The 26,529-nt window shown below is 36.2% G+C and overlaps 1 protein-coding gene across 2 annotated transcripts; it reads left to right on the forward strand.

The window, feature by feature from the left end:
• On the forward strand, positions 1–26,446 carry ssh2b (slingshot protein phosphatase 2b). 2 transcript variants are annotated; one of them, XM_026195751.1, is made up of 15 exons: positions 1–228; positions 3,097–3,140; positions 14,048–14,172; positions 14,264–14,328; positions 14,534–14,655; positions 15,127–15,192; positions 15,282–15,347; positions 16,030–16,224; positions 16,475–16,568; positions 16,680–16,808; positions 16,893–16,939; positions 17,047–17,193; positions 20,160–20,360; positions 21,574–22,480; positions 23,886–26,446. In XM_026195751.1, the coding sequence occupies exons 1-15, from the start codon at positions 166–168 to the stop codon at positions 25,194–25,196; spliced, it is 3,582 nt and encodes a 1,193-aa protein (XP_026051536.1). In that variant the 5' UTR covers positions 1–165; the 3' UTR covers positions 25,197–26,446. The 2 variants fall into 2 exon arrangements, with proteins under 2 accessions (XP_026051536.1, XP_026051535.1); XM_026195750.1 differs by lacking the exons at positions 1–228; positions 3,097–3,140 and adding an exon at positions 9,594–10,772.
• Positions 26,447–26,529: the final 83 nt, after the last annotated feature.

The raw sequence follows: 26,529 nt of genomic DNA on the forward strand, positions 1-26,529 counted from the left end.
ATCTTGACAGCTGGCGGTTTTGGCGCATGCGCAGAGCAGTCGCAGAGAGGAAGCGCGACAGAGCACTAGCAACAGAAGGACGAACTGCCGCTGATATCCCCTGACACAATTATGTCTGTCTCGCCACCGCCAGTTTCTCTCAGGTATCCGTTTACCGGAGCCTGAATGGCGTTGGTAACTGTGCAGCGGTCGCCTACTCCAAGCGCAACCTCCAGCCCGTGCGTTTCGGTAAGTGACTCGCATCTTTTTTTTTCTCCGACACCTTCTACCGCCTCGTTACTTTTTGGGTTCATTTCCGCTCTTTACTATACTCCGTTTGTCCTCAGACGCCATAGAAATACGCATGCGTGAAATATAGACTCGGAATAACGTTGTTGTCCATATGGCCCAACAAATATCTGGCGAGCGTGAGACATGGGCTGTATCTCAACCGTGGAGATTTTCTGCTAAATCTACCGGTTTGCAATGACATGCCACAATCAGGAAGTGTTTTGTAATAATTGCTGAATTGACTCCAAAGACTAGGCTGTGACTCAAAGCTTCTTTTTGACAATATATCAAATATGTCATATTCATATGCAAATTGGACGATGACGATGTGATAGGTCTTCAATCGAAAGTCGTTTTGGAAGCAGGAAGTAAACACAGCTGTCCCCTCGAAAACTGATCCAATCATAGTAAACAGTAGGATAGTGAAATGGGATTATAAATGTGTAAAACTAGACTCATTAGCAGGAGACGGCATTTTCGCTCAAACTAACGTAAAAGAGGTAAATTTATAGATAAAACCTCAATATTTAATAATTTTCTTGTCAGACACACCCTCACCAGGTGCTATTTATTTTCCATGCAGGCCTATATATATATATATATATGCTTGTCTTTTCCTAATATTTCTTTCTTTCTTTCTTTCACCTGTTATTAGATGTCCAAGCATAAAGAGTAATTCAGATTTATTTGTGTATCTTCAAAATAAATCTAATTTAAAATTTAGAAACACGAATACAAACTATTTTTGTTTTATAGAATTTATACTAGATTCATTCAATTATATGACTTTTTTTAATTCTTTTTCCTCACTACTAAAAACCGTTCCTGTTGATATAATAAAATTATTGTAATTATCTATAATTTCCTAGCAGATAACTAGACAACACATTTAATAAATGTTTAAAACAATAACTTTGACATCCATCTAATTCACTTAGCTTAGAGGAATGTTAGCATTTGTAGGTCATTTTGTATGTAAGGGTAAAAGACAAGACCTATTATAATATGCAGTAGTATTTTACCATTACTGAGTTGCAAGACATGTCAGTGTTGTCTGTTCAGTTGCTGTTCTAGGATCCAATATCTACTTTCACTATTATCTTCTTGAGAAGTATGCTTTAAAAAGGCTTCCAACCTGCTTGCTAAACATGTTCTGTTAAGCAGTGGACAAGTATTATCTCTTATATTTGATTTTGTTGTCTTTCTAAGATCTTGTATCATGTGATATCTGTGAGAAATCGGTTAATACTAGTCTGGGCTTGGTTTGCTGTACTGTGCTTCGACTAGACTCCTATGTGAACTGTGCTTATGACTAAGGTATTCATTGGATAGTCAAATATTTAGGAGGTCTGAATTGACAGTCATTTGCTGCTCAAAACCAAATGATTGAAACGCAGATTTCGTGCAGCAAAACATTTCCATAATGCAAAACACCGAGCTTTCATTTGTGTTTATGCAAAATCATTCCCATCTAGGGTCATGTCTGTCATGAGTTGCTTGAAATAATTTGTTCTGTAATGATAACCCGTCTTTTGCATTCAGTGTATTTCCAAACATGGCAAATCCAAGTCTTACAGATGCAGTGCATTTTAAATCAGGCCTAAAACTGGTGGGACCCTTGTTTTTGCGATATCATTTTTATTCCACACAAGTAGGCTGTGGTTGAAATTTCCAGTGTTTAGAGAGCGTGTTGTGTCATGAGAAAAGCAATCTTCCAAATATCCTGTCAGCCTTTATCAAACTATTTCTTAATATGATATTGTGCCTTATTTTGTCTGTTTATGTTCTACTATTTGAATAAAGATGCTATGCTACTCTGAACTGTTTCTTTAAAAAATGATTGATCACTGGCAAGAAATCTGCTTTAATTTATTATACAGATCAATAGTAGAAGCACAGAACAGGACAATACCCAAACAAAGTAAATGCATTTGTTCAAGTTATGGGTTATTTTTCAGTTTATGAAGCAAGATGGCTTCTTCAGTATTTTGTGAACAAAATAATTACTGTGCAAAAACAAGACATTTTATCATACTAGGAGGTTAAGTGCATTTATTACAAATTTTATAATAAACTAGGGGTTATACATGGAGTACCACAGTAGTACTGAAGGGCATCTTTCAATCACTGTTTGAGCTCAATTTAAGTTTTGTGAAATTAAAAATATTTTTAAGCAAAAATACAACCTTAAGTTAAATTCAACTAAAGCTAACCTAGTGAAGTTACAATACAGCATATACCACAGCCATATCGCCCTATCGCCCTGCAGCCCAAGACCGTTGCCCACTGAAGCCAAGCAGGGTTGAGCCTGGTGGTCAGTACCAGGATGGGAGACCTCCTTGGAAAACTAGGTTGCCGTTGGAAGAGATGTTAGTGAGGCCAGCAGGGGGTGCTCATCCTGTAGCGTGTGTGGGTCATAAGGGCCCAGTGTAGTGATGAGGACTATACTGTCAGAAAGCACAGTCTTTCGGATAAGACGTTGAAAACCATGGTCCTGATTCCCTGTGGTCATTAAAAATCCCATGGATGCAGCACACTGGTTGTGGTCGATGAGGGAACCCTCCCCCCCAAATTATTGTAAAGTGCTTTGGGTGTACAACAATACACAATAAAGCTCTATATAAATGCATCGTTCATATTGGATGCTCTGTCTCTGCATGAACTGATTTTTTTTAAAGACCCCAATATTAAAGGTTAATTTTATGCTAATGTTTACATTGCAGTTTCATCAAATAGTTTAGCATGAGAGTTACAATATTAGTAGTATGTTAGGCTGCAGATCAATACAAATAATAAATCTGTTTCCTTTTATTTATTGTTTTAAAGGAGTCTGGCAGTGGGGAAGATGACCGCCGATCTCAGCCCAGAAGGTAAGAAAACCTCATTCTGAAACCTTTCTCAAAGGAGCCTCGATGTCATAAAAACCATTGCTTTATAAAGTCATAGACTAAGTCAAAGAAAGTTGCCACAATAAGTGTGCAGGTTTGTTTATTACAGAATTTCTATTTTTTTATTGCAATTGGTGCTTTTAAAGCCTGCTGTCACAAAATATGGGAGGCATGCGGATGTCTGTGCAGAGACTCGAATTTTACGTCAAGCATACAATACAGGACTTGTGGATGCGGAAAGTATAACACTAGCTTTAGGCAGTCACATGAACAAGGACGTCCTCCACAAAAGGATGTCTTTCTAATGACGCCTGCATTATTACATAATGGCAATACATTGCTTTTATTTATTGACAGAGAGCAAAGAAACTCTCACTTTCATGATGCCATTAAAAAGTCGAAATGATGTATCAAAATCTTTCCTTTAGGCGGTTACAATGTTACAAGATCATTTTGTCTAAAGATATCCTAGCTCTATGGAAGCGCAGATCCTTAGTCAGTAGCTGTGTCAGAAATCAATAGCATTCTGTCCTAACCTGAGACGTCACTTGCTCTTGTCTCATGCACACATATCATATAGTTTTTTTCTGGTGACATTTTAATCAGACATCCTTAAAATGTGACTAAAAGAATAAAAGTGCACTTCCAGTTCTGGCAGAGGATCGAATGTGATAGGAAGTTCTCATATGTCAGTGTTATTGAATATGCCATCAGACCACTGTAAAAACACAGACATGCTGTACATTGACAGATCATTGCAGTGCAGCTCGAATTTTCATGGACATTATCATCATGATGATAGCTGTGATATCATATTGCGACAACTTGATGTGGTCTTTCCTCTTGTGTTGGCTTATCACAGAGAACAAACGAGTACAGCCAGTTTTGCCTTTACTCGTGTTTTCATAAAAGTTGTGATTTAGAGCCTCTGCTTCCCACCATATTTCTCATTTCTTTCATATTCAACAATAGTAAAGTATATACAGGCAAACTAAACATTATTCAGACAGCAGATATAATTTTTGAAATATTGTTTACTAGTGGGTGCAGGACACTATACTTCATATGTGTAAGTGAGAATAGCAAAATAAAGCAAACTGTGACATATTATACCCCAAAATGACACAGACAAAATTAAGCATTGCTTGGGAATTGGTTGATGTGTACTTAAATTAACCAATTAACAGCTGTTCAATCTAATTCATTACATACCATATATAAAAGTTATCTGACATTATCAAGATTAGTTTGTTCTCACACAATTTAACATATTTATAAACTATAGCAAATAAACAAGGGTAATGTGAGAAATGTTGAAGGTGTATGAATATTTTAGTTTGACAGTATATGATTTATCTCCAACCCAAAAGTATTACTGTGTGTGCATGCCTGTTTACATCACTGTAAAAATGTTAATTATTCCACTTAATGTGGCAGCAGAATATATTCTGTAATAGATGGGTTTGACTAAAGCTGACACAAAACCAAACCACTGGAGTTTTATTAAATATTTGGCCTTACTGGTTCTTACTGGTTCATTAATATAATTATTTCAGTCAGTATATTTCTTACATGGCACAGAAAAATATTCTACTGTCTGGAGGTACTTGAAACAGACCATTACATTCTGTTTTATGAAGAATTGGACTGCAAGCAATGTACTGGAATAGTTTTATTAGTCATTGATGAATGGTACCAGAAGGGTGAGTAGAGCTGCATTTAGAACAAGTCGAAACAGAGATGGAGACGGCTGTCAGTGAAAACCTGTGAGGAAGCAGGATGAGACTGGTAGATTAAATATGTAGTTTGTGGTATTGCAGAGATTAGACAAGTACATTCATGACTGATCTAGCATATAATGTATTTGCAAAGGTGTAAGTCAGCGTTATAGATTTACTTTGAGACTGTTGGACTTACTTTGTGTCTCTAAGCAGGAAACATTAGACTGGCCCGAAGAAAAATATGACTTGTTTAATCAAGTCTGAGAAACTGTGTTAATAAATGGTTTAGAAGAGGATTATTTCACCAAAGATTAATAAGATATAAAAATTAAAAAATAAAACATCTTTCATTGCAGAATTGAGTATTTAATTGGAATTGTCAGCAAACACATATACTGAGTAAATCAACCTTTTGCTAAAAATTTTAATAAAATAGATAAAATAGATTTTGTTCTAGGTCAACTTAGCTTGTGCCTTTGTCCTAGGGCTGCGAATCTTGGGGTAGGCAGTGATTCGATTCGATTCTCGATTCATAGGTTTTCGATTCAATTCAAGAACGATTTTTGCAAATTTAAAATGATTCGATTCGATTCAATTTTGCAAATACATTTGATTCGCTTCGATTCAAACGATTTGATTCTGCACTCTTTAAGTGCATTCACAGGATTATTTAAATGCTTCCCCTAAATTATGTAAATGCTTAGTCAGGGGGCAAATTACAGCAGCCTTTATGGCCATAGGTTAGAGAAGAAAAAAAACTTTTGTCCATTGTTAGATGCTAGTTTAATAATGCTATATATATGACATATGTAAAAATGTATGTAAGCCAAGATAAAAAAATTAAAAAATTTAAAAAAGAGAATTAAAAGTATTATGTATAAGCTAACATTTCATCACACCAGGGGCGTAGCCATCATTTCAGAAGTGACAGAAATGTCAAATATAATGATTTTATGTATGTAGCGTATGTATTATTATTATTATTATTATTATTTACAGTGAATTCCCTTCTTTTTTAGTACTTTTAATTTGCTGTAAGAAATAAAATACACTGCTCGACAATAATCATTTGTAATCAAAAAATGTTTTCCTAATGGCAATTTTATGATTGTTTTATATAGGCTACTACATTTAATTAGCTATTATTTAAATTTTCTGCACAGAATAAGGTAGATAATATACTTTATAGTTTCTGTACTCTAATAAATGATATCAATTAGCACTGCATCATTTATAAATTGTATTTATTTATTGTGTTTTTTTTTCTTAGCGTTTCATCAGTTCATTCTGCTTTTATTCAGTTTAACTGCAGATAAAGCCTGGCAAGTCTATGAGACCAAGATCACTTCTCTTTCAGTGTGAAAACTTCTTTATCTCATTTTCACAGAATAAAATGCTATAGTAGCTTTTTAACTTTTCCTCCCCATCAGCAAATGTTGATTATGAGAGAAATGTGCCAATGTCTTTTTGCTAAAGCAACGAACCCAACTTTCATGCATCTAATTATCAGATAAACCTTGCGCTCTTATTTCAAGGTCGTTGTTAATGCTGTGGTTATTTTAACAATTTCCTTCGTACATTCGGTTTATAAACACATTTATCATTCAATGGAACTGTGCGTATGATTTAGACACTTACATTTCTGCTCCGTCCATTCAATAAATATGCAGTTTTTGACTTCTCAGGTAATGGCTTTGGTAAGAAGCAGAGAGCCATTGACCATCTACAGAAAAGTAAAGCTACTTCACTTTAGTGTTACTGGCCATGAGTCCTGAGGAGAGATCACACATAAGCTGCATCAGAGCGCGAGCACAGTCCTGTGTCTCGAGCTGTAATAGTGGAGCACGTGTAGAATAGATGCTAGGCACAAACACTGTTCAAGGTCACCATTAATTCGTTCGTGTAGTAATTTAATGTGTATATATTTTAAAAGCATTGAATCGCTATAGATTCATTAGATTCTTAGCGTTTTAAATCGATTACTTGATTGATGCATATGAATCGTCAGGGTTTATAATCGATGCATCGAGAAAACAAGTGAATCGTTACACCCCTACTGTGTCCCTTTTAGAGGATTAAAAAAAACAATTTTTTAATACTTTTATCTTGCAAGAATGCATTAAATTAAAATTTTATTTTAGGTTTTGATGTCCTTAACAATATATACTTGTGGTATAATTACCAAAAACCATCTCATTATATTACAGCTCCTTTCTCAGGAGGTCTGCTAAGGACAGGTTGATTTTGGCCTGTCTAATTAATATTCATGAGCCTCTCTTCTGATTGATGCATGGCCAGGCAAACCACATGTAACTAGGGTCAGCCGATGTCACAGCGCTAGCTGAAGGCAGCAAAACAAATCAGAGCAGATTCGGCTACATAAGGACGTTAAAATATTGGCATAGAATGATCATTTGACTGAAGACTGTTGAACATTCAGCTTGCCATCAGATCACTACATCTTAAAACAGAATTTTTTTTTATATATATATATATATATATTATTCATTGTTTTTTGTAAATTGTAATATTCCATTTTTGGTCAAATAAATGCAGCCTTTGTTAGCTAAAAGAAAAGAAAAAACATTTTAAAAAGTTGTGTACGAAACTTTGTAGTTTATTTCAGGTGTATAAATAGAATCTTTCTACTGTGAAAAATACATATTGACACAGGTTCAGTCACGTGTGTTCTGATAACATGCTGTAGCCTTTAGTTTAACAGCCTTGATGGTCTACAGGTGATGTGGTACATTTTCCTGTATGAACAGCTGTGTTTTATGTGTGCTACTGATAGCATTCCCACAATTTCAGAAAGATCCCCTCCACACACACACACACACACACACACCATGAAAATTGTGAAAATGTAGATGTATCTTAACATACGTTACGTAACATAACTGCTGTATGCAAAATAATCAGACTGATTCCTATACAGTAGAAGCATTGGGCCAAAGTCAGCCCATGATGAGCATGATTTGGATAAAAAAAATCAACCTAATTAAATTATGAAAAGACGACTAGTTTTCTAGTTTTTGCACAGTAAATCCCTCTCGTGAAAGTCATCCCTTTTTAAAAAATTACTGGTAAAGCCGTACATGCAAACAGTCATCTTTGGCTGTTGCAATGTCTTGCAACATGCATTAAATTGTGAAAAATTTTCTTTAAGAACACGTACGGTGTAAACACCCTTGAGAAGTATGTCTGATATGAACCTGAAACCAGCAAATTACTGAGGAATACCTCAAGACCACTTAGTTGACAAGTCATTCAGACAACACACCAACTAGTAAAGCTGATTAAAAAAATAATTTAGATTTTACCACCCCTACACCTAGCTAATTAATGTTAACATACAGCTCCTGCTGTCATCACTGAAGCTGTCTATACTGCAAAATAAATATTTTATATCTGATCTGCACTTTGTTGTGTATGAGTAAGGCTGGGCGATTTTTCTGATTTTTATAGATTAATTTGAATTCAGTTCTTTGCCACAATTATTATTATTATTATTTATCAAGGAATCGCAATTTTGAATAGAAATATTGCCACTCATTATAATTATGGTGCTTTTCCACTGCTGATCGGCATCGGTATGGCTCAGTACGGCACAACACGGCTCAGTTTGCATCTCCACTGGAGTTTAGTAACGTGAGTTTAGAGTGGGCGGGATTAATCACATGTGGTTATATTTGCGCTACCTCTACAGCCATGATATAACCATACTGAGCCGTACCATGCAGTGGAAAAGCCCCATTCGACAATTTGACAATATGCCAGTGATAACAGTAAAGAGAAAAGAATGATCCGTATGATCTCATATCATTAAACGGCATTCACACAGAATGTGCTTTTGTGTTAACAAAGAAACAACGCGCAGGGTGGAATAGGAAAAACATGCAGGAAGATGTACTTTAAGTAATTTTTAATTTGAATTACCTTGACATATGAGATACAAAGCATTCTCCTTGTATTATTTCAGAACATATAACATATATAAGACAAGTTAGTACAAGATGTAGTTGTATTTTGTAGATTTTTTTTCAGCAAAGATATTTAACAAGTGATTTGTTTAACATTTGTATCATGTTGACAATTTCATGTGTGGTGCACTTGCAAAAGATTTTCTTTATTAACCCTTTAGTTACTTTAATCATGGTGTAGTTACATTTTCAAGTTGGCTAGTTAAAAATTGCTTAAAAAAAATCAACAATCGGTAAAATGTTCAGAAAAAAATTAAATTTACATTTTTTGCCATATCGCCCAACCCAATGTATGAGAGAATTCTCAAAAGTGCAAAATTCAGTCATTTGTTTACAGCGGTGACTCATCCAAATGCCTCTAGTTGGCCATTAGATTCGTAAGCTCGTCAGAAACAGATTGATTGTTTAAAATGCTTAACCCTGCAAAACACGTAAAGAGAACTTTGATGCAGGGAGAGCAGATCTAAATGCAATGGCACAATCAACTTTTCTCTTTCATTTTCACATTTTACTTTAATTGGGACAGCTGTAATAGATTTGTTTATTGTAAAGAGGAATTTTGTCTCCCCTTTATTGTAAATTTGTTCATTTTAGTTAATTTTGAGTCCCTGTTCATTTCCAACCAAGGTTTTTACAGAACAAAACTACATCATTATTTTGTGATCAAAATTCAGTGCAGAATGTTTGAATTGACAACAAATAATGCTTTGCTAATCTTTTATTTTATTTATTTATTTATTTTTGTTTGTTTATACAAGTTTCTGACAAAAGCGGTATTTGTGTTTTGTTGGCCTTAGCAACCGGTAACGGTTTAAATACATTGCCATAGCACATTGTCACAGGACCTGAGTGTTTAGACAGGCCTTGTGCTTCACCTTTGGTTTAGGATTTCGGTAGCTTAGAGGAAACTGGGTAGTACAAAGGGCGAGTGCGACCCATGGGAAAAGAACTATCCTGTCCCCTACCAAGGGTTCCCATGATTGCTATCATTACCAATGGAAATTCCATCATCTTTCCTGTGTTATTTAAAAATAGGACAGCCTCGATCGAACAAACACATATAGAGCTCATAGTTTGTTTAAAAGCACTTACTGCAGTTTCCTCACTTTTATTTCTAGCTTCCCCCCATTGTTTAACTGTGTTTCAGTGTGTAGGTCTCATGTAGTTTGAGGCTATTATCATTCAGTGTTTTGTTCACATCAAATACGCTTTGTTGTTTAAGATAATTACATTACATTGTCCCTAGTCTCATGTTTTTATTTAAACTAATTCAAATGCAGTTTAGACTGTAGTAGACATTTTAGGTTTATCACAACCACTATGATTCGGTTAGACTAATAAATAGTCATTTAGCAAATCACTTTAAAAAGACTTATGACTTTAAAAGACTTTGTCATGCGAAAATGTAAAATATGTTTCAGTTTCTATTATATGGGAATCAATAAAGCAATATAAAGCTCTAAATCCAGTTCACTTGTGTTTACTCTGTGGGTTGATAAGGAGTTGTCCTGACTCCGCCCACCATCTCAGTGTCTGCCTGTATTTACTCACAGAGCAGATGGATACACCAGAGACCCGAACTTAGAGAGTCTACACACAACAGCACTAGTTAATACATGATGTAGTTTTTAATGAGTTACCGCTGAATTTGCTTTGAATACATTTATCCAAGCGCTGTGTTGCTCGGAGGAACTTGAGTAGTTGCCCATGTGTTTAATCATTTCTTCAGCATGTGGTAAAAGGATGGGAAAGCTTCAGTGAGGGTTTCCTCACCACTGTCTGACATAAAGGATGACTTTAGGTGGTTTGGCGATTTCTTTAAGCACCTCCACAGAATGCCCGTCTACACACAATGGAATACAAATACTGCTGCAGAGCGGATTAGTGTACCAGGACAACATCAGCCGATTGTAAGTAAAAAAAAAAAAAACAATACCAAAATATGCGTTTTTTTTTTTTTTATTCTCTTTTGTCTTTTAATTTTATTTTGGTTATTTTGGGAGTTCTTTTATTTATTTATTTATTAAAATGAATTAATTTAATTTTAAGTTAATAGTTTTATACATTTCAGTTCATTCTTTTTCTTTTTTTTTCTCTCTCACGCAGACTTCAGTTCAGTTATATTGTGATTCCATTGAGCTCTTTATCTGTGATGACTAAGTACTGTTACTTCCTGTAATGAAGGATGCTCAGTTTATCAAGGACCTGAATATAAACTATAGTCAGATGATTTCCAATCTGTGAAGCATGTTACATGTATGTGGCGCATGTTGTGTCACATGGTGATTGAGACAGTCAAAACAAACAAAGTATAGTCTTTCACCTTACATTACTCCTACATCATCTTCCTGTTCGCAGTAAACAGGAAGTCCTTGCCACACACGTTTTTATCATTATGCAAAAACAATACATTCAATCTGTTCAAGCATACTGCACACCACAAATCTCTTTTTAAATGTGGAAAAAACATCTTCAATTTGATCAGTGTTTGTATATACATGTAAATATGGATAGCACTGTTGCAAAGTGTGATCTGGGGCTTTTATGTCTTTACATAAATATTGTTATTAAGCTGTTATATATACATAAACCCTATCCAAACTTATTTTTTGAATATGCAGACTGTCTTGATTCATATAAATGAACAAGATCAAAATTGATTCCGAAATGTGGGGGGCTGCTTTCAATAATGACTCAGTCTTGAAGTTGTCAGTGCACACACATTGATGGACTGTTCGGTTCACCATTACACACTTGTCATCTGGCCTTTCTTTCTTTGCCCTCCCTTTTCCTGCTGTAACACACAAACCACTGCTTAAATGAAACCATGTGTTAGTATGTCGTCGTTGTACTGTGCGAGCATAGAAAGGACCGTAGATTGAAGTGTGATTGGACAGTTCTTGACCCGTCAAACTGCTTCTTTATTTGTGTGCTATTCTGAGTTTGTTAGTTACTGTGGTGGCCATTCATGGAATAGTTTGCACATTTCCTAAATTGTTTTCCAGGGTAGAAGGATTTTTATGATTTAAATGGGAACTTTCTCTCTGAGTCTCTTCAGATTGCTCACTCTCTAAACCACAGGTTATGATGTTCCACTGCAAATAAGCCAAGAACAGTTACTGTGTTGTTTGTTTCCTTTTTGAAGCCAATATTTTACATCATTAATTCACCGTCCTGCTCTTACTAACCTGTATACCCTTCTTTCTTCCATGAATTAGGAAAGTAAATAATTTTTGTCCATAATGAAAGGGGAAAAAAGCTGTTCAGCTCCAAAATGATATAACAGCAACAAAAAAATCTATATTTTTGTGTTTTCTTTGTTTTGTATGCTAGTTTTCTGAAGCCATTCAATAACTTTGTGTGATAAAACAATCAGAAATTTAAATACCTTTAAATACTTTTGAATAAAGATTATTTTTTAAATCGAAATGCCACAACTTGATCTTCTAACAACTCACATTTATATCTGCCTCAATCCAGTCAATAACACCAGTGGATGGAGGCAAGACCCCATTCGATATTTTTCTTTTTAATAACAAGTTTAATAATTTAATATTAAATACAATCAGTTTTACTTGTCAAAGTACAGAATGCAGAAGAAAATAACTTATAATATTAAATTTAGGGCTACAATATCGCATTCGATATTTAATGTGCATCTTGTCAGTATAGCCGGTTCTGCAATCCGTGGTAAATCGCAATCACCTGTGTGATTTCACAAGGAGATTTACTACACAGAGCTGAGGTTCACTGACAAGCTGCGTTAACATACACAAAATATAATCGCATTTAATGCACATTAAATGCGATTTCTCACGCAGCCCTAATTAAATCACAAATAAATAAATCACAAAACCAAACTATCCCGTTAGATTACTGACTGGTTCATATGATAACGTTGTTAAAATACATATTCACAGTACAGTTTGGGTTTTGTTCTAATAAATAGTCATTATATATTTTGTATTGTTTTTTTATACTTAAGATGTTAATTAAAATGTGTGTATACATAGGTATATATATATATATATATATATATATATATATATATATATATATATATATATTTTTTTTTTTTTTTTTTAATACATAAACTTGTTTTGATATATTGTTAATATTTACAAAGCTCTTGGGCCAAATATCCTACAAAAACAAAATCTTATTAATAAAAACAGTCCTTTTATAGTAGTTATAAAAAAATAATGTAACCGGTTCATAATTAACAACACAGATCAATAAAAAGATGTGACAGACTTTAGACACACAGTCACATGTGCATTCTGCCATAATACTTCATTCTCATACTTTGAAGTCAACCTACAATAACACCCTCATAAAAAGGGAAATGGTTACGCACATGACTCAAAACAACAGGCACACATGCTCTAAATGAATCCGTGCCTCTCTCACCTCTCTGTTCTCTCTGCTATTCACACTCACTCACTGTTTTACAGTCTGCATAGTCTGAATGTCTTTGATTGAAGGGAGATATGTTGCATGGGATTATTCAAAGAACAGAAACTCGCACACACAGATCCCCCAGCTGTCGCAGTGATGGGGAACAGAGTGTTCTTGTTTGTGTCCTGCACAGAGAGTTCGGTGTGTGAGCTAATGCCCTCAAAAAGGAGTCCTCCCATATTCCCTTACTGAACTCAGTGTCTCATGTTCCGCTCGGGATGTAAAACCCGTCAGAATTCATAGAAAAGATCGAAATAACACAGTGTTTCTTTCACATAATAGACACTGATGTCTTCCTCTCTTGGCTTGTTTAAGAATAAACTGATTTCTAAATGCAACTACTTTTTAAAATTTCACAAAATAACCTCTGCGAAACGGACCAGCATAATGAAATAAGTTTAAGCATTTGTTTTTCTGTTCTGTAGATTTTTAGGTTCTGTCTCTTAATTTTTACGTTGAATGTTTCGCATATTTTAAAGAATTTTATTATGAATGTTGAAAACTGTTGTACTGCTTTATATTTTTGTTTAAAATGCACTTTTTTCAGTATTCTTTGATAAATAGAAATATAAAAAGAACATTGTTTATTTTAAATATAAAATCTTTTGTGACGTTATGGATGTCTTTACTGTTAAACAAAAAACATACTGACCCCTGGCTTTATGGTAATGTATTTATATTCAGATATACACTATATTTCAATTTCTTTCTCCTTCTCTGTCCTCAGCATCAGTGAAAGCTTCCTAACAGTAAAAGGTGCTGCCCTTTTCCTTCCACGTGGAAATGGCTCCTCTTCCTCCTCCTCCTCCACCTGCTCCTCCAGAATCACAGCACAGCGCAGCAAACATGCAGGTAAGGGAATCCGTTAGACAACATGTGCAAAATGGCAATAAAAAGAATGTGATTAATAATAGTTAATAAACAATTTGAACTTTTGGAGCAGGAGACCTTCAGCAGCACCTACAGACAATGTTCACATTACTGCGGCCAGAGGACAACATCCGTCTGGTGAGTACCCCCCTAACACACACACACAGTAACACACACATTTTTGGGCACAGCATGACCAAAATCAGCTCACACTACATTGAATACTTTACATACAACAAGAATCCAAAATGGGGAAAATGTCAATCATAGCATAAAAAGTCAAAAGCCTTATCTAAAATACCTGATGCAATGTTTCTTCTAAATTAATTCTCTCTTCCTAAAGGCTGTGCGGGTGGAGAGTGCTTTCCCACAGTGCACCCGTTACATGGTGGTGGTCTCCACTAATGGCAGACAGGACACAGAAGAGAGTGTGGTGCTGGGCATGGACTTCAGCCCCTCCGACAGGTTTGGATGTGCTGCTTCTTTTTACTGTTAAACCAATCAAATATGTGACCCTGGATCTTAAGTGTAAATTTTTCTAAATTGAGATTTATATATCCGAAAGCTGAAAAAATAAGCTTTCCATTGATGTATGGTTTATTAGGATCTGACAACATTTGGCTGAGATACAACTATTTGAAAATCTGGAATCCGAGGGTGCAAAATATAAATACTGCGAAAATCACATTTGAAATTGTCCAAATGAATTCTAAGCTATGCATATTACTTATTAAAAATTAAGTTTTTATATATTTATGGTAGGAAATTGACAAAATATCTTCATGGAACATGATCTTTACTTAATATTCTAATGATTTTAGATACAATGTTGTTTTGTCTATTGCTAAAAATATACTCCAGTGACTTAAGACTGGTTTTGTCATTCAGTGTCACATATAGTAACTACAAATTAATTGCATTCTGTGTTTGTTGCAGTTCCTGTTCCATAGGCATGGTGCTTCCTTTGTGGAGTGACACGCGGATCCACCTGGATGGTGACGGGTATGTGTGACAAATCTGTTAAAAACCAACACATCTGATTCTCCTGCAGGTTGTTCAGAGAGTGTTTCACTCTTCTATTGTCTTCACAGGGGTTTCAGTGTGTCTACAGATAACAAGATTCACGTATTCAAGCCTGTATCAGTCCAAGCCATGTGGTGGGTGCTTTTCCCTTTTATCCTGAGATTCAGTAAATAGGTTTTTGTAAATAAAATGAAAGCTTTCAGTTTTTTAAATTGAAAATAAAGAGATTTGTTTTATATTTCTGCCAGACATTTTCAGTTGCTCAAATTGTGATGCATTAATATTTTGAACAGTTTTACTGAAAAGTATTATAATTATTTTTGCTCAGATACTGTTACATATTGAAAAAAAAAATCATAGTCAAAAAGTTATTTGGCCTCTATTTAAAAAAATGGTATTGTTCCACTAACTTATTTTTTTATTATTATTTATTGTTTCTTACATATTTGATTTATTTTTATTTTCATTTTATTATTTATGTTTTGTTACATATTTGGTTATTTTTATTTTCATAAAAACTAACTATGCATTTATGGTAAAAGGAAAAAAAATATTATTTTTTAATTAAAATACATATATAAAAAAAGAAAGAATTATCAATATGAGAGCTTATTATAATTGAATTGTTAAATCAGTTATTGTTAAATCTAGTAGTTTCATGTCATCTATCATCCCTAGGCTCTTAATTTGTTGCATAAGCTTTTGATCTAATATTGATTAAATATTTGATCTGATATTGTGCCTAAGAAACCATTTAGTATCTGCCCGACCCTGATATGGTGGCATGTTTTGATATGGAGCACCTTTTTCTCTCAGGTCTGCCCTGCAGTCTCTTCATAAAGCCTGTGAAGTGGCCCGCTGTCATAGCTACTTCCCAGGCAGCCTCTTCCTGACCTGGGTGAGTTACTACCAGAGCCGGGTGTCTTCAGATCAGGCCTGCATCAATGAGTGGAACGCCATGCAGGACGTGGAGTCCCACCGAGCAGACTCACCTGTGCTCTTCTCTGAAGTGTGAGTACTAATTTGTAAATGGTCCAGCAATTTTAGCAAACCAACACCAATTTTGATGTATCATAGAACTTTATATTTTAGAACAAGACTCTTTCTTTATATACAGTTAATAGATTACCTAATATATATCTTTTGCTGTAAGTTGTACCAAAGGATGAGTAAGATTTTCTCAAAAAAAATATTTTAAGTGGAGAAATGTTAACAGAAATATGAAAGTTTATTTTTTTATTTTTTTATTTTTTGTCTCCAGGCCAACTGAGAGAGAAAGAACAGAGAGACTCATCAAGACTCGTTTGAGAGAAATCATGACGCAGAAGGACCTTGAGAACGTCACCTCTAAAGATGTATGATCCAAATACACATGCTAAAAATCACTTCCTGAATGATTCATTCAGTAGAATCTTCTCATGTGTGCTTCCCTCACAAGTTGTACCTGCACACACACTTCTGTTTAGATCCGTACAGAGCTGGAGATGCAGATGGTGTGTAACCTACGGGAATTTAAGGAGTACATTGATAATGAGATGATCGTCATCTTGGGCCAGATGGACAGGCCCACAGAGATTTTTGAGCATGTTTACCTGGTGAGAGTTATGTCGCATACATTTCAAATATTCATTTCGGTTACGTTGTACCACAAGTGATTTTTGGATTGCACATAATTATAGGGTTCTGAATGGAATGCATCTAATCTGGAAGAGCTGCAAAACACCGGGTGAGTTTTAGCCATAAACCTGTGTTATCCTTTATTATTCTCTTTGAAATCACTTCTTGGCATTAATAATTACACAGATTTTTGCTTATGTCTGTGTTTACAATCAGGGTGCAATACATCCTTAATGTGACGCGGGAGATCGATAACTTCTTCCCAAGCCTATTTGAGTACCACAATATCCGGGTTTACGATGAAGAGGCCACAGACTTGCTGGCTTACTGGAATGACACTTATAAATTCATCTCTAGAGCCAAGTGAGTAAGAATAACCACCTAATGCTCACTTTGGAGTAAAACACTCTGGTATTCTAGCTGTAATTGTTATACAATTTTACATACAAGTACTTTAAATACTTATACCACATTTGTGAGATTCTGCTCTCAATCATTTTGGTTTCACTCATAACTGCAAATTGATCCATCTATGGTTGTGTTCCTAAACTTAAACTGATAGCTAATACAATTATGATAATTTTTATTATGTGTGACCCTGGACCACAAAACCAGTCTTAAGTCGCTGGGGTATAAATTTTTGCAGTAGCCATAGAGTCAAAATTATTGATTTTTCTTTTATGCCAAAAATGTTTAGGATATTAAGAAAAGATCGTGTTTCATGAAGATATTTAGTACATTTTCTACAGTAAATAGATAAAAACTTTTTTTATTTAATAAATTTTTTATTTAGTAATATGAATTGCTAATAATTCATTTGGACAACTTTTAACGCAATTTATTTTTAAGTATGTAGATCCTAATAAACCCTACACGAATTGAAAGCTTATTTATTCAGCTTTCAGGTGATGTATAAATCTCAATTTTGAAAAATTCACACTTAAAAATTCAAAACATTAAAATAAAACGAAAATGTTTAAATGTTAAAGTGATTTTGGACTTATTATTGGACAATATTGTACAGTATTAAAAATGGAAATTTATTTAGAGATATTATTAAACGTTAATTAAATTATGTTTTTAAGTCTGCGCCAATACCCTTGGGGGCAGCACACCGACATATAGCACTCTCCCACCTTACTTCCTGTCTGAAATAATGTCCTATAAATTCCCAAAAACTGTTTATGTTTTTAAGACTAACTTTGACCGAGCATTAGGTGACAGCTATCAGAGATCTTAATGTAAAAACATGGGAACTGAGCACTAGGTCCGTATTGGCTCAATATACAGGATATCCAGTTTTGACTAATAAATTAATAATAATCTCCAATAATCACTTTTCTTTCATTATGTATTAATTTTATATATAAAAAATTGCTGGAAATTGGCAAGAGTGTCTTCTGTATGAATGCAGATATGACCCAGAATTGATTTTGGGATCGATAATGGGTTGGAGACCCTAGTAACATTACTGGTTTCAGTCCCAGGACGAGCTCTGTGTGAAAAAAAGCCAGAACCAATGCCATAAAGGATGTGTGTGGGAATGACTCATGTTATCATGCAACTCTTGTACCGGGTATTTTGAAGGCAGATCAACATTTGTAATGTAAAAATATATGCAAACTTTAATGCCGCAAATATGGTAGCTTTTCACTATCTGCAACGAAGCTGAGATTGTTTGCCAGCTTAAGTGAAACAGAGCGTCTCAGTCACATAATACACATCGAATCGTAATGTCACATGTCTTTACTGGATACAAATACCGGGACACATTGTCCGTGTTTTTATGGAATTTCTGCATGAAAGAGGCTTGATTAATTCATCCCAAAATGCATTTACAATACTGACCATAATAAATCAGCAAATTAAACAATTTTTTAGGTACTTTGGGGAAAATATTTATTTCATCCCCTGCTAATTTTTTAAGTTTGCCCATTTACCAAGAAATGAAGGGTCTGTAATCTTTAATGGTACGTTTATTTTAATGGGTAGAGACAGAATACCAACCAAAAAAAAAAATACAGAAATACACATTATATAAAGGTTAGAGATTGATTTGCATTTCAGTGAGTGAATGTTTTTGATTTGTGAGAAGGAGACAACTGTTGCTGCGATTATTCAGAAATGGAAGAAATACAAAACCACCATCAATTGTCCGCGGTCTGGAGCTCTGTGCAAGATCTTGCCTAATGGGGTAAGGATGATCATGAGAAAGTTGGGGAATCAGCCCAGAACTACAGAGGAGGGGCTTGTTAATGATCTTAAGGCAGTTGCAACCACAGTCACCAAGCAAAACATTGGTAACACACTTCACTGCAATGGACTGAAATCCTGCAGCACCCACAAGGTTCCACTGCTCAAGAAGGCACATCTACAGACTTGTTTAAAGTTTGCCAATGAACATCGAAATGATTCAGAGAAGGCTTGGGAGAAAGTGCTCTGGTGAGATGAGATAAAAATTGAGCTGTTTTTGGAGGGAGAGAAATTATAACTATGACCCCATCTCTTGAGATGTGTGCAAACGTAGTGACCAACAACAGAAAAACCTTACATCTGTGCTTTCCAACAAGGGTTTCTGAACCAAGTACTAATTCATGTTTTGCTTGGGGATCAAATACTTATTTCACTCACTGAAATGCAAATCAATTTTTAACCTTTATGTAATGTGTTTTTTTCTGGATTTTTGGTTGGTATTCTGTCTCTATATGTTTATTTTCAATTACAGACCCTTAATTTTTTGTAAGTGGGCAAACTTGCAAAATCAGCAGGGGGTCAAATAAATATTTTCCCCATCGTTTCTAACAAGCTTTTACTGTTGAGGCTGCTGCCATTTTGCTGCTGTTGTTCTTTTAACATAACGTCACAACAGTTGAGTGAAACAAAAATCTGAATTTCCATTTCAACAGATTTCAAGGAACTTTACATTAGGAAACCAATGAACAATACAATTGCTAAAAATCCAAATGATTAAGAACTTCAAATAAAATCCAGTACAAAAAATCAAGGAATACTCATAAAGATACATTAACAGGAATACTGACGAACACAGAATTTTCATCAGTTAAAATTACAGGTTCAACAAAGGCATTCAAGTTTTTCAATGAGAAAGTTGAAATTAATGTAATTCTGATGCAATGTGAACACTAGTATTAGTATAAAAGAACCAACGTTTCTTTTTGTTTTTCTGTGCTCCTTGGTTTCAGATAAAGTATTAATTAATTGTCTTAATTGTTAACCTGTGTTTTAGTTTTGCTTCACTAAAAAATTTCGTATTGACAGTACTAGCACTTCATCTATCTTTTAACACAAGACTAATATAATACCTACAGGAAAGCTGGGGCAAAGTGTCTGGTGCATTGTAAGATGGGCGTTAGTCGTTCTGCCTCCACTGTGATTGCGTACGCCATGAAGGAGTACGGCTGGGATCTGGAGCAGGCCTTTGAGTATGTTAAAGAGCGGCGAGCGGTCACCAAACCCAACCCATCATTCATGAGACAGCTGGAGGAGTATCAGGGAATCCTGGAGGCCAGGTAAATGCGCCATGTGAATGCGTGTAGTTATGTGAATAGCAGGAAATGTCTGTGTGCGCTCAAATATTTAAACCTGCAGGTATGTCACTCACTCTAATGACCGCAGACTTATTCACTTGCATTTTAATGACATGTTTCTTTTCACAGTTGATTACAGGGCTCTGATTGTACTCATTGAGAAGTTACAGTGGCTGTTTGACCACATTCCACTTAGTAACTAATGCGTCTTTGATTGTGTTCTTGCGTCTCTGTTGTAGGTCTGTGCATGTGGGCTCTGGTGTGGGTGGTTATGCATGTGCAACAATGCACTTGCACTTCCTGTAAATTCACTGAATGGAATTATTCATGTTTTTTAGGTCTGACAAAACCACTCAAGCTCTGATCCATCGCCTTTCTGACCCATTATAAGCAGTTCAAAAATTGTATTTGTGACATACACAGTGGTGGCGGGTCATGTTGCTAAATACTTAATGTGTAAGTGTAGGCAATTAAGTGATAATATATTAATGTTAAAATCATAACTATGACTATTTCAGAGTGACCCATTTTTGTAGCTTGGTTTGCATAAATGGTTTGCCATTCAAAAGTTGTTGGGTCTATAAGAATTTTTTTTCTTTTAATATTTGTATATTACAAGGATATATTCAACTGATTAAAAGTGACTGTATAAACATTTGTGATGTTAAAAAGAAGACGCACAAGCAAGAAAAATCCTTTCTTCATGAAATGGACAATTTAAGATGAACAAAACTCCCAGTCAGTTTTTGATACAGTTTTATACCACAGTTGACATTTCTGTCATTTTACAGTCTTATATCGCAAGCCGACATGTATATACTGTAAATAATGTGTTACTACGGTCAATGTTCACTTAGCTGATAAGAGCAGAGGGTGTGAAATAAGACAAACGTGCTGTGAGTGACTCTGTGCTCACTTGCAGGACTATGTTATAATTTTTTATTTTTTTACACCAAAATATTAATTTTGCACAGAAGAAAAAACACAGAAAACTAATTTATTTCAACACACAATCAGTTATTCGACTTGGATTACTTTTATAATCAAAATCTTTTTTTTCCAAATTATTACCAAATTATTTATCAGCAACAAAAATGTATTTAAACCTCTAGTTCTTTTATACCTTCGTGTTTTCAGCAATTATACTGATTCCTGAATGTTTTGTTTACCCAACCTTTCATTTTCTCCTTACTAGCAAACAGAGACACAATAAATTGTGGCGTTCCCACTCGGATAGTGATCTGTCGGAGCACCACGAGCCACTCTGTAAAGCCACTGCTGCACAATCTCTCGGCCGCTCCAATTCCCGCAACCAGACCTTCGGCCAGACGTCACCCTCAATACAGGAGCTCTACCTGCAGACTCTCACACCCACCTCATCCAGTGCTACTGAAGCTAAGGAGCGGACAGAGCCCGATACAACGTCCTGGCCAGATACCCACATTTACAATGGCCTGGGGAACCCAGACGACAACCTTCATGAACCCACAGAGACGCCTTCCCTCCCCAGACCCAGGGCTGCCACTGTGCTCCCAGAAGTCAGATCCGATGTTACCTCCATGACTATTGCAGAGTCTGTCCCGTTAGGTCATCCTCATCCACCCGCCGCTGTACGTAACCCACCCTCTTCCCCTAGGCTTTTCTCAGATGCAAAGGCCAAGCAAGGTCTCTCTGAGCAGCTTCAGGTATCCGATCTTGTGCCTTTGGAGAAGTCTAGTCCAAAGGTGCTCTCATCTGTGAGCATTAGGAGTAGGACTCCTGAGCCATGCATGCAAACCCCAGACTCTTCAGGGCTGCAGGATCTCAGCCAGCAAGTGCCTAACACGGACTGTGCAGGGCTTAGTTACAGCAGTGATGAAGACCACCACCCCAGTGCTACATTACACAGAGCTGGGCTCTCGACCACCCCTCCCTTGACTCTAAGCACAGACCGCATTGACTTCTTCAGTGCCAGAGAGAAGTTCCAGGGTCTTTCTCAAGAGGGTCAGATCCGTGGGACTTCTGAGCAGGCGATGCTGCAGACACCTCGGGACAAAAGCCCGAGTGTAGAGACGAAACGGCTACTTCCTGACAACCCTGTCAAAGAGGACGAACAGAAAAAGGTAAGGTGGTATTGAACAATTATGGGAATGTGTAGTTTTGGAAACTTCACTAAAAGGGATTGATCATTTTATCATGTATTCACTCTCATGTCATCCCAAACCTGCGTGGCTTTCTTCTGTGGAACACGAATGAAAGATAGTTGAATAATAAAGACATTTAAATAATGCAGGTTTGGAACAACACGAGGGTGAGTGAATCATGACAGCATTTTGGGTGGAATGTCTGTTTAACCCTACAAAGCTATAATTGTTTATAATTTCTTAAAAGGATAGTTCACCCAAAATGCACAAGTGAACAAAAGGAGTTTATTTACTTGTATGTTAATTATCAATGAAATACATGAAACCTCTATGAGTGACTATAAATGCTTTATTTAGACAGCAGGACAAAGCTTTGCATGCATCTGTCTTAATATTATGTTATCATCCTGCAGCAAGGGAATAATGTTCCTGAGAGTAAGTGCCAAACTTTATTAAAATCAGGTTCCGTTGCCATACTGTGTCTCACAACAATCATGTTTGAATGGTGTCATGTCCCACACTGCCACCCACCGTTGAGGAGAAATGTTGCATGAGATCCTTCATCTGTCATGGTGTTGTTCGGTCTGCTGCAGTTGCATTCAGTTTTCATACACAATTAGAGCAAAAGGTGAAGTGTGTAATTTTTTGATGGTAAAAAAACATACCGTTTCAGTTTAATGTCCTTGTTTAAACTAAAAGTACCCTAAACATATATTGACTTACTAAAAACTTTTAGCACTAGTTATTTTTTCGTCCTTTCTGCGAATGTAATATATATATATATATATATATATATATATATATATATATATATATATATATATATATATATATATATATATATATATATATATATATATATATATTAAATTTAAAAAAAAAAATTAACTTTTGGGTAAATTGCAGCAAAAAACTATATATATATATATATATATATATATATATATATATAAATATATATATATATATACATATAATTGTATATACATATACATATATATATATATATATATACATATAATTGCTTGGCTCTTGCATTTCAAAATGACTAGATAAACATGTTTTCTTTTATTCTCTAAGCAAACAATACAGTCACATGACTCGTTGACACAAAGCCTCATGGCTTTTTTTTGTATCGATCTAGGAATTTATTCCACCACCCCGAGTACCAAAGCAATTACACAGTAACTTACTGGCAACTACCAAACACCCTAGTATCAAGGCTTTGAGTTTAGCACAGTCATGCACCACTCACATTTGTGCATTTCCACCTTTCGCCACTTGAGGCATAGAAATTGTACACTTCACCTTTAAAAAACAAAACAATGAAGGTGTATATATTCAATGCAAATAACCACCCTATGCTCCTGTTTTTCTGCTACAGGAGAGCAGCAGTGTCTCAGTCCATAACACAGTTTCAGAAAAGGAGACCATACTGCACAGTGTAACCCCTACCCCCCCTCCTACCTGCCAACCTATTTCTAGTAGCAGCACTGAAGAAGAGGAGTTCACACAAGCCACATCAGCGGAAGCTGAAAAGGAGAAGGTGGAGCATGGGAATGACCAGCAAAGTGACTGGCCAAAGGGCACAGTGCGCCGAGCTACCAGGGAGCTTGAGCAGAAGATCAAGCAGAAGGTCTCGTCAGTGACACCGGCATCCTCGGCCCCCACGTGTCCCTCACGACGCTCCCCCGTCAACACCAGCAGCAGAGAGAAAACTGAGGAGACCTCATTACACACACACCTCACACCTGATCCAAGCACTGTGTCAACACGCCATCACCAGCCTCAGAACAACACGGACAAGGTGGACAAAGACGAGAGTCTTTTGGCTGATGAGGACCGAACAGGAAGAGAGAGCAAGAGACCACTCAGGGAGGGAGAGCGCATGAACACCGACCTCACGCACTCAAGACAAAGACATTCTATTTCATCTGGCTCCTCTCTGGCCATGGTTCAACAGCTGGAGGGAATCACCGAGCAGGAGAGTTACACAGACTCCGACTTTCCTCCAGTGCGCTGTCCGAAAGACATGAGGGAAACCTGGGAGACCCTGAAAGAGCTCGGGGCGTTCCTTTGGCAGGTGAGTGGCTGCTCGGACAGATGGCTCAGCCAACCATGGTCCAGAAGGGAGCAAAGAAAGGGCCGGGCTGCGCGACAGAGGACCAAAGAGATGGAGGCTCGGATCCGGCAGGCTGGCCTGACCCCACCCTCACTGATGAAGCGCTCGGCCTCGTTAGCCAAACTGGGGTCTTTGGAGCTCTCGCCTGTTGACCTGAGCGAGCTTGACTTAAGTCCTGCCTTACTCTCTGCTCCCACCAGTAAGCCACGTTCCCACTTGTTTAGTGACGATACCTCAAAAAAGAAACGCATTTTGCCCCATTGCACTCCTGCTCTCCCTTCCTCTTCTGCCTCTCTTGATCCTTCCGCTGGATCTCATAGGCTCGGACATGCAGAGAATGATGATGAGACTGAAGAGGCAGAATATAGTGACTGTGATGTCATGCCCATACCACTGCCACTCTCCCCACCCTCCAATCAGTGTTGGAGGCGGGATAATGCACAGGAGGCAGCAGGTTACGCCCCGTTGCCTGCTCCTGCCTTGATATCCGTGGCAACACGCCAACAGTATGGGAGGACACATCCCCTGCAGAGGCTGAAGAAACGGACCATTGACCCTTACCACACTATGTGACTTTTTTTATTCTGTATGTGTGAGTGTACGTGTGTTTGTTCCTGCCAGTGTGAGTTTGTGATTAAAGAGATGGTTCACCCAAAAATTAAAAATCTGTCGTCTGTCTCTTGGCTGTCCAGACCTTTATGACTATAAGTTATTTTGAAAAAATAAAATAAAATTCCCCTTAAAATTAAAGGTTCGGGCCAGATTGACCCCATTGACTTTCATTGTGTAGACAAAAACATTCTTCAAAATGTCTTTTGTTTTTCCACAAAAGAAACAAAGTTATATGGGATTTGGTGGTAAATGATGACAGAATAATATTTTTTGGGTGAACTATTAGTTTAACTTAACACACATACCTCATACCTTATCCAACTGGAAATCAAACAATGTGGATATTTTAGAGCACAATGTGATTTGAATGTTTTTGGTGGGGTTGATGGCCCATAAAAATGGAATCATGTTATCCTGACCCAGCATTTGAGTAGAATACAATTGCTGCTCTTAATGAACAATGAAATGTTATGACTGATAAACTTTTTGCACAGTGTCTATCAGGTCATTCTTTGCATACTATGGTAACACATTACCATTTCATCCTTTACATTATCAGACTATTAATGAAAACCACAATGTCCTCTACTGAATTGGATTCTGGAGGTGTATGTGTGTGAGAGCGACAGAGAGAGAGAGAGAGAGAGTTAAGGGTAGAAGGAGAGCCATAGATGTTTAAATGCATTCAGAAATGAATGACGTAATTGTGAGTGTAAAATTATTACAGATGTGAGATTATTTTGTGTGTGCAAGGTGGTTTTAATGAGAATGGGAACAATTCTGTGATACTTGTAGAATGTAGAGTTTATGGGCCTCTGTCTGTGTATGTATATTTTGTGGATGTGTATGATATGTATACTTTACCATGGGTGTGTGTGCATTTTCTGTCTGTTTCTGACTTTGGTGCAGTTTCTTCCTTCCTAATGTTCTGTTTTGTGAAAGACAACAAAAAAGAGACATGGGGGATTTTAATATGCACTTTTTAATATTGTTTTAAGATTTTTTTTTTTTTTTTTTTTTTTTTTTACTGGTTTGTATTCTGGAAGCATGTTCGCAAGAGTATGTATTTAGAGTTGCTTGTTAATTTGTTTGATGTACAGTGCAAAAAAGAAAGAAAACTGAAATATGTCTGTTTGTCGTCAGACTGGAAAAAATATCTTTTCATTGTGCTTAAACTGTGACAATTAAAGAAAATTTTAAATGGACAAAAATACTTTTTTTTTTTTTTTTTTTTTTTTTTTTTAACCAGGTTCCCACCGTCATAATTTTTTTTTAAAGCTTTATATATTTCATG

This window comes from Carassius auratus, chromosome 21 (assembly GCF_003368295.1).
Source record: "Carassius auratus strain Wakin chromosome 21, ASM336829v1, whole genome shotgun sequence".
NCBI lineage: Eukaryota > Metazoa > Chordata > Actinopteri > Cypriniformes > Cyprinidae > Carassius > Carassius auratus.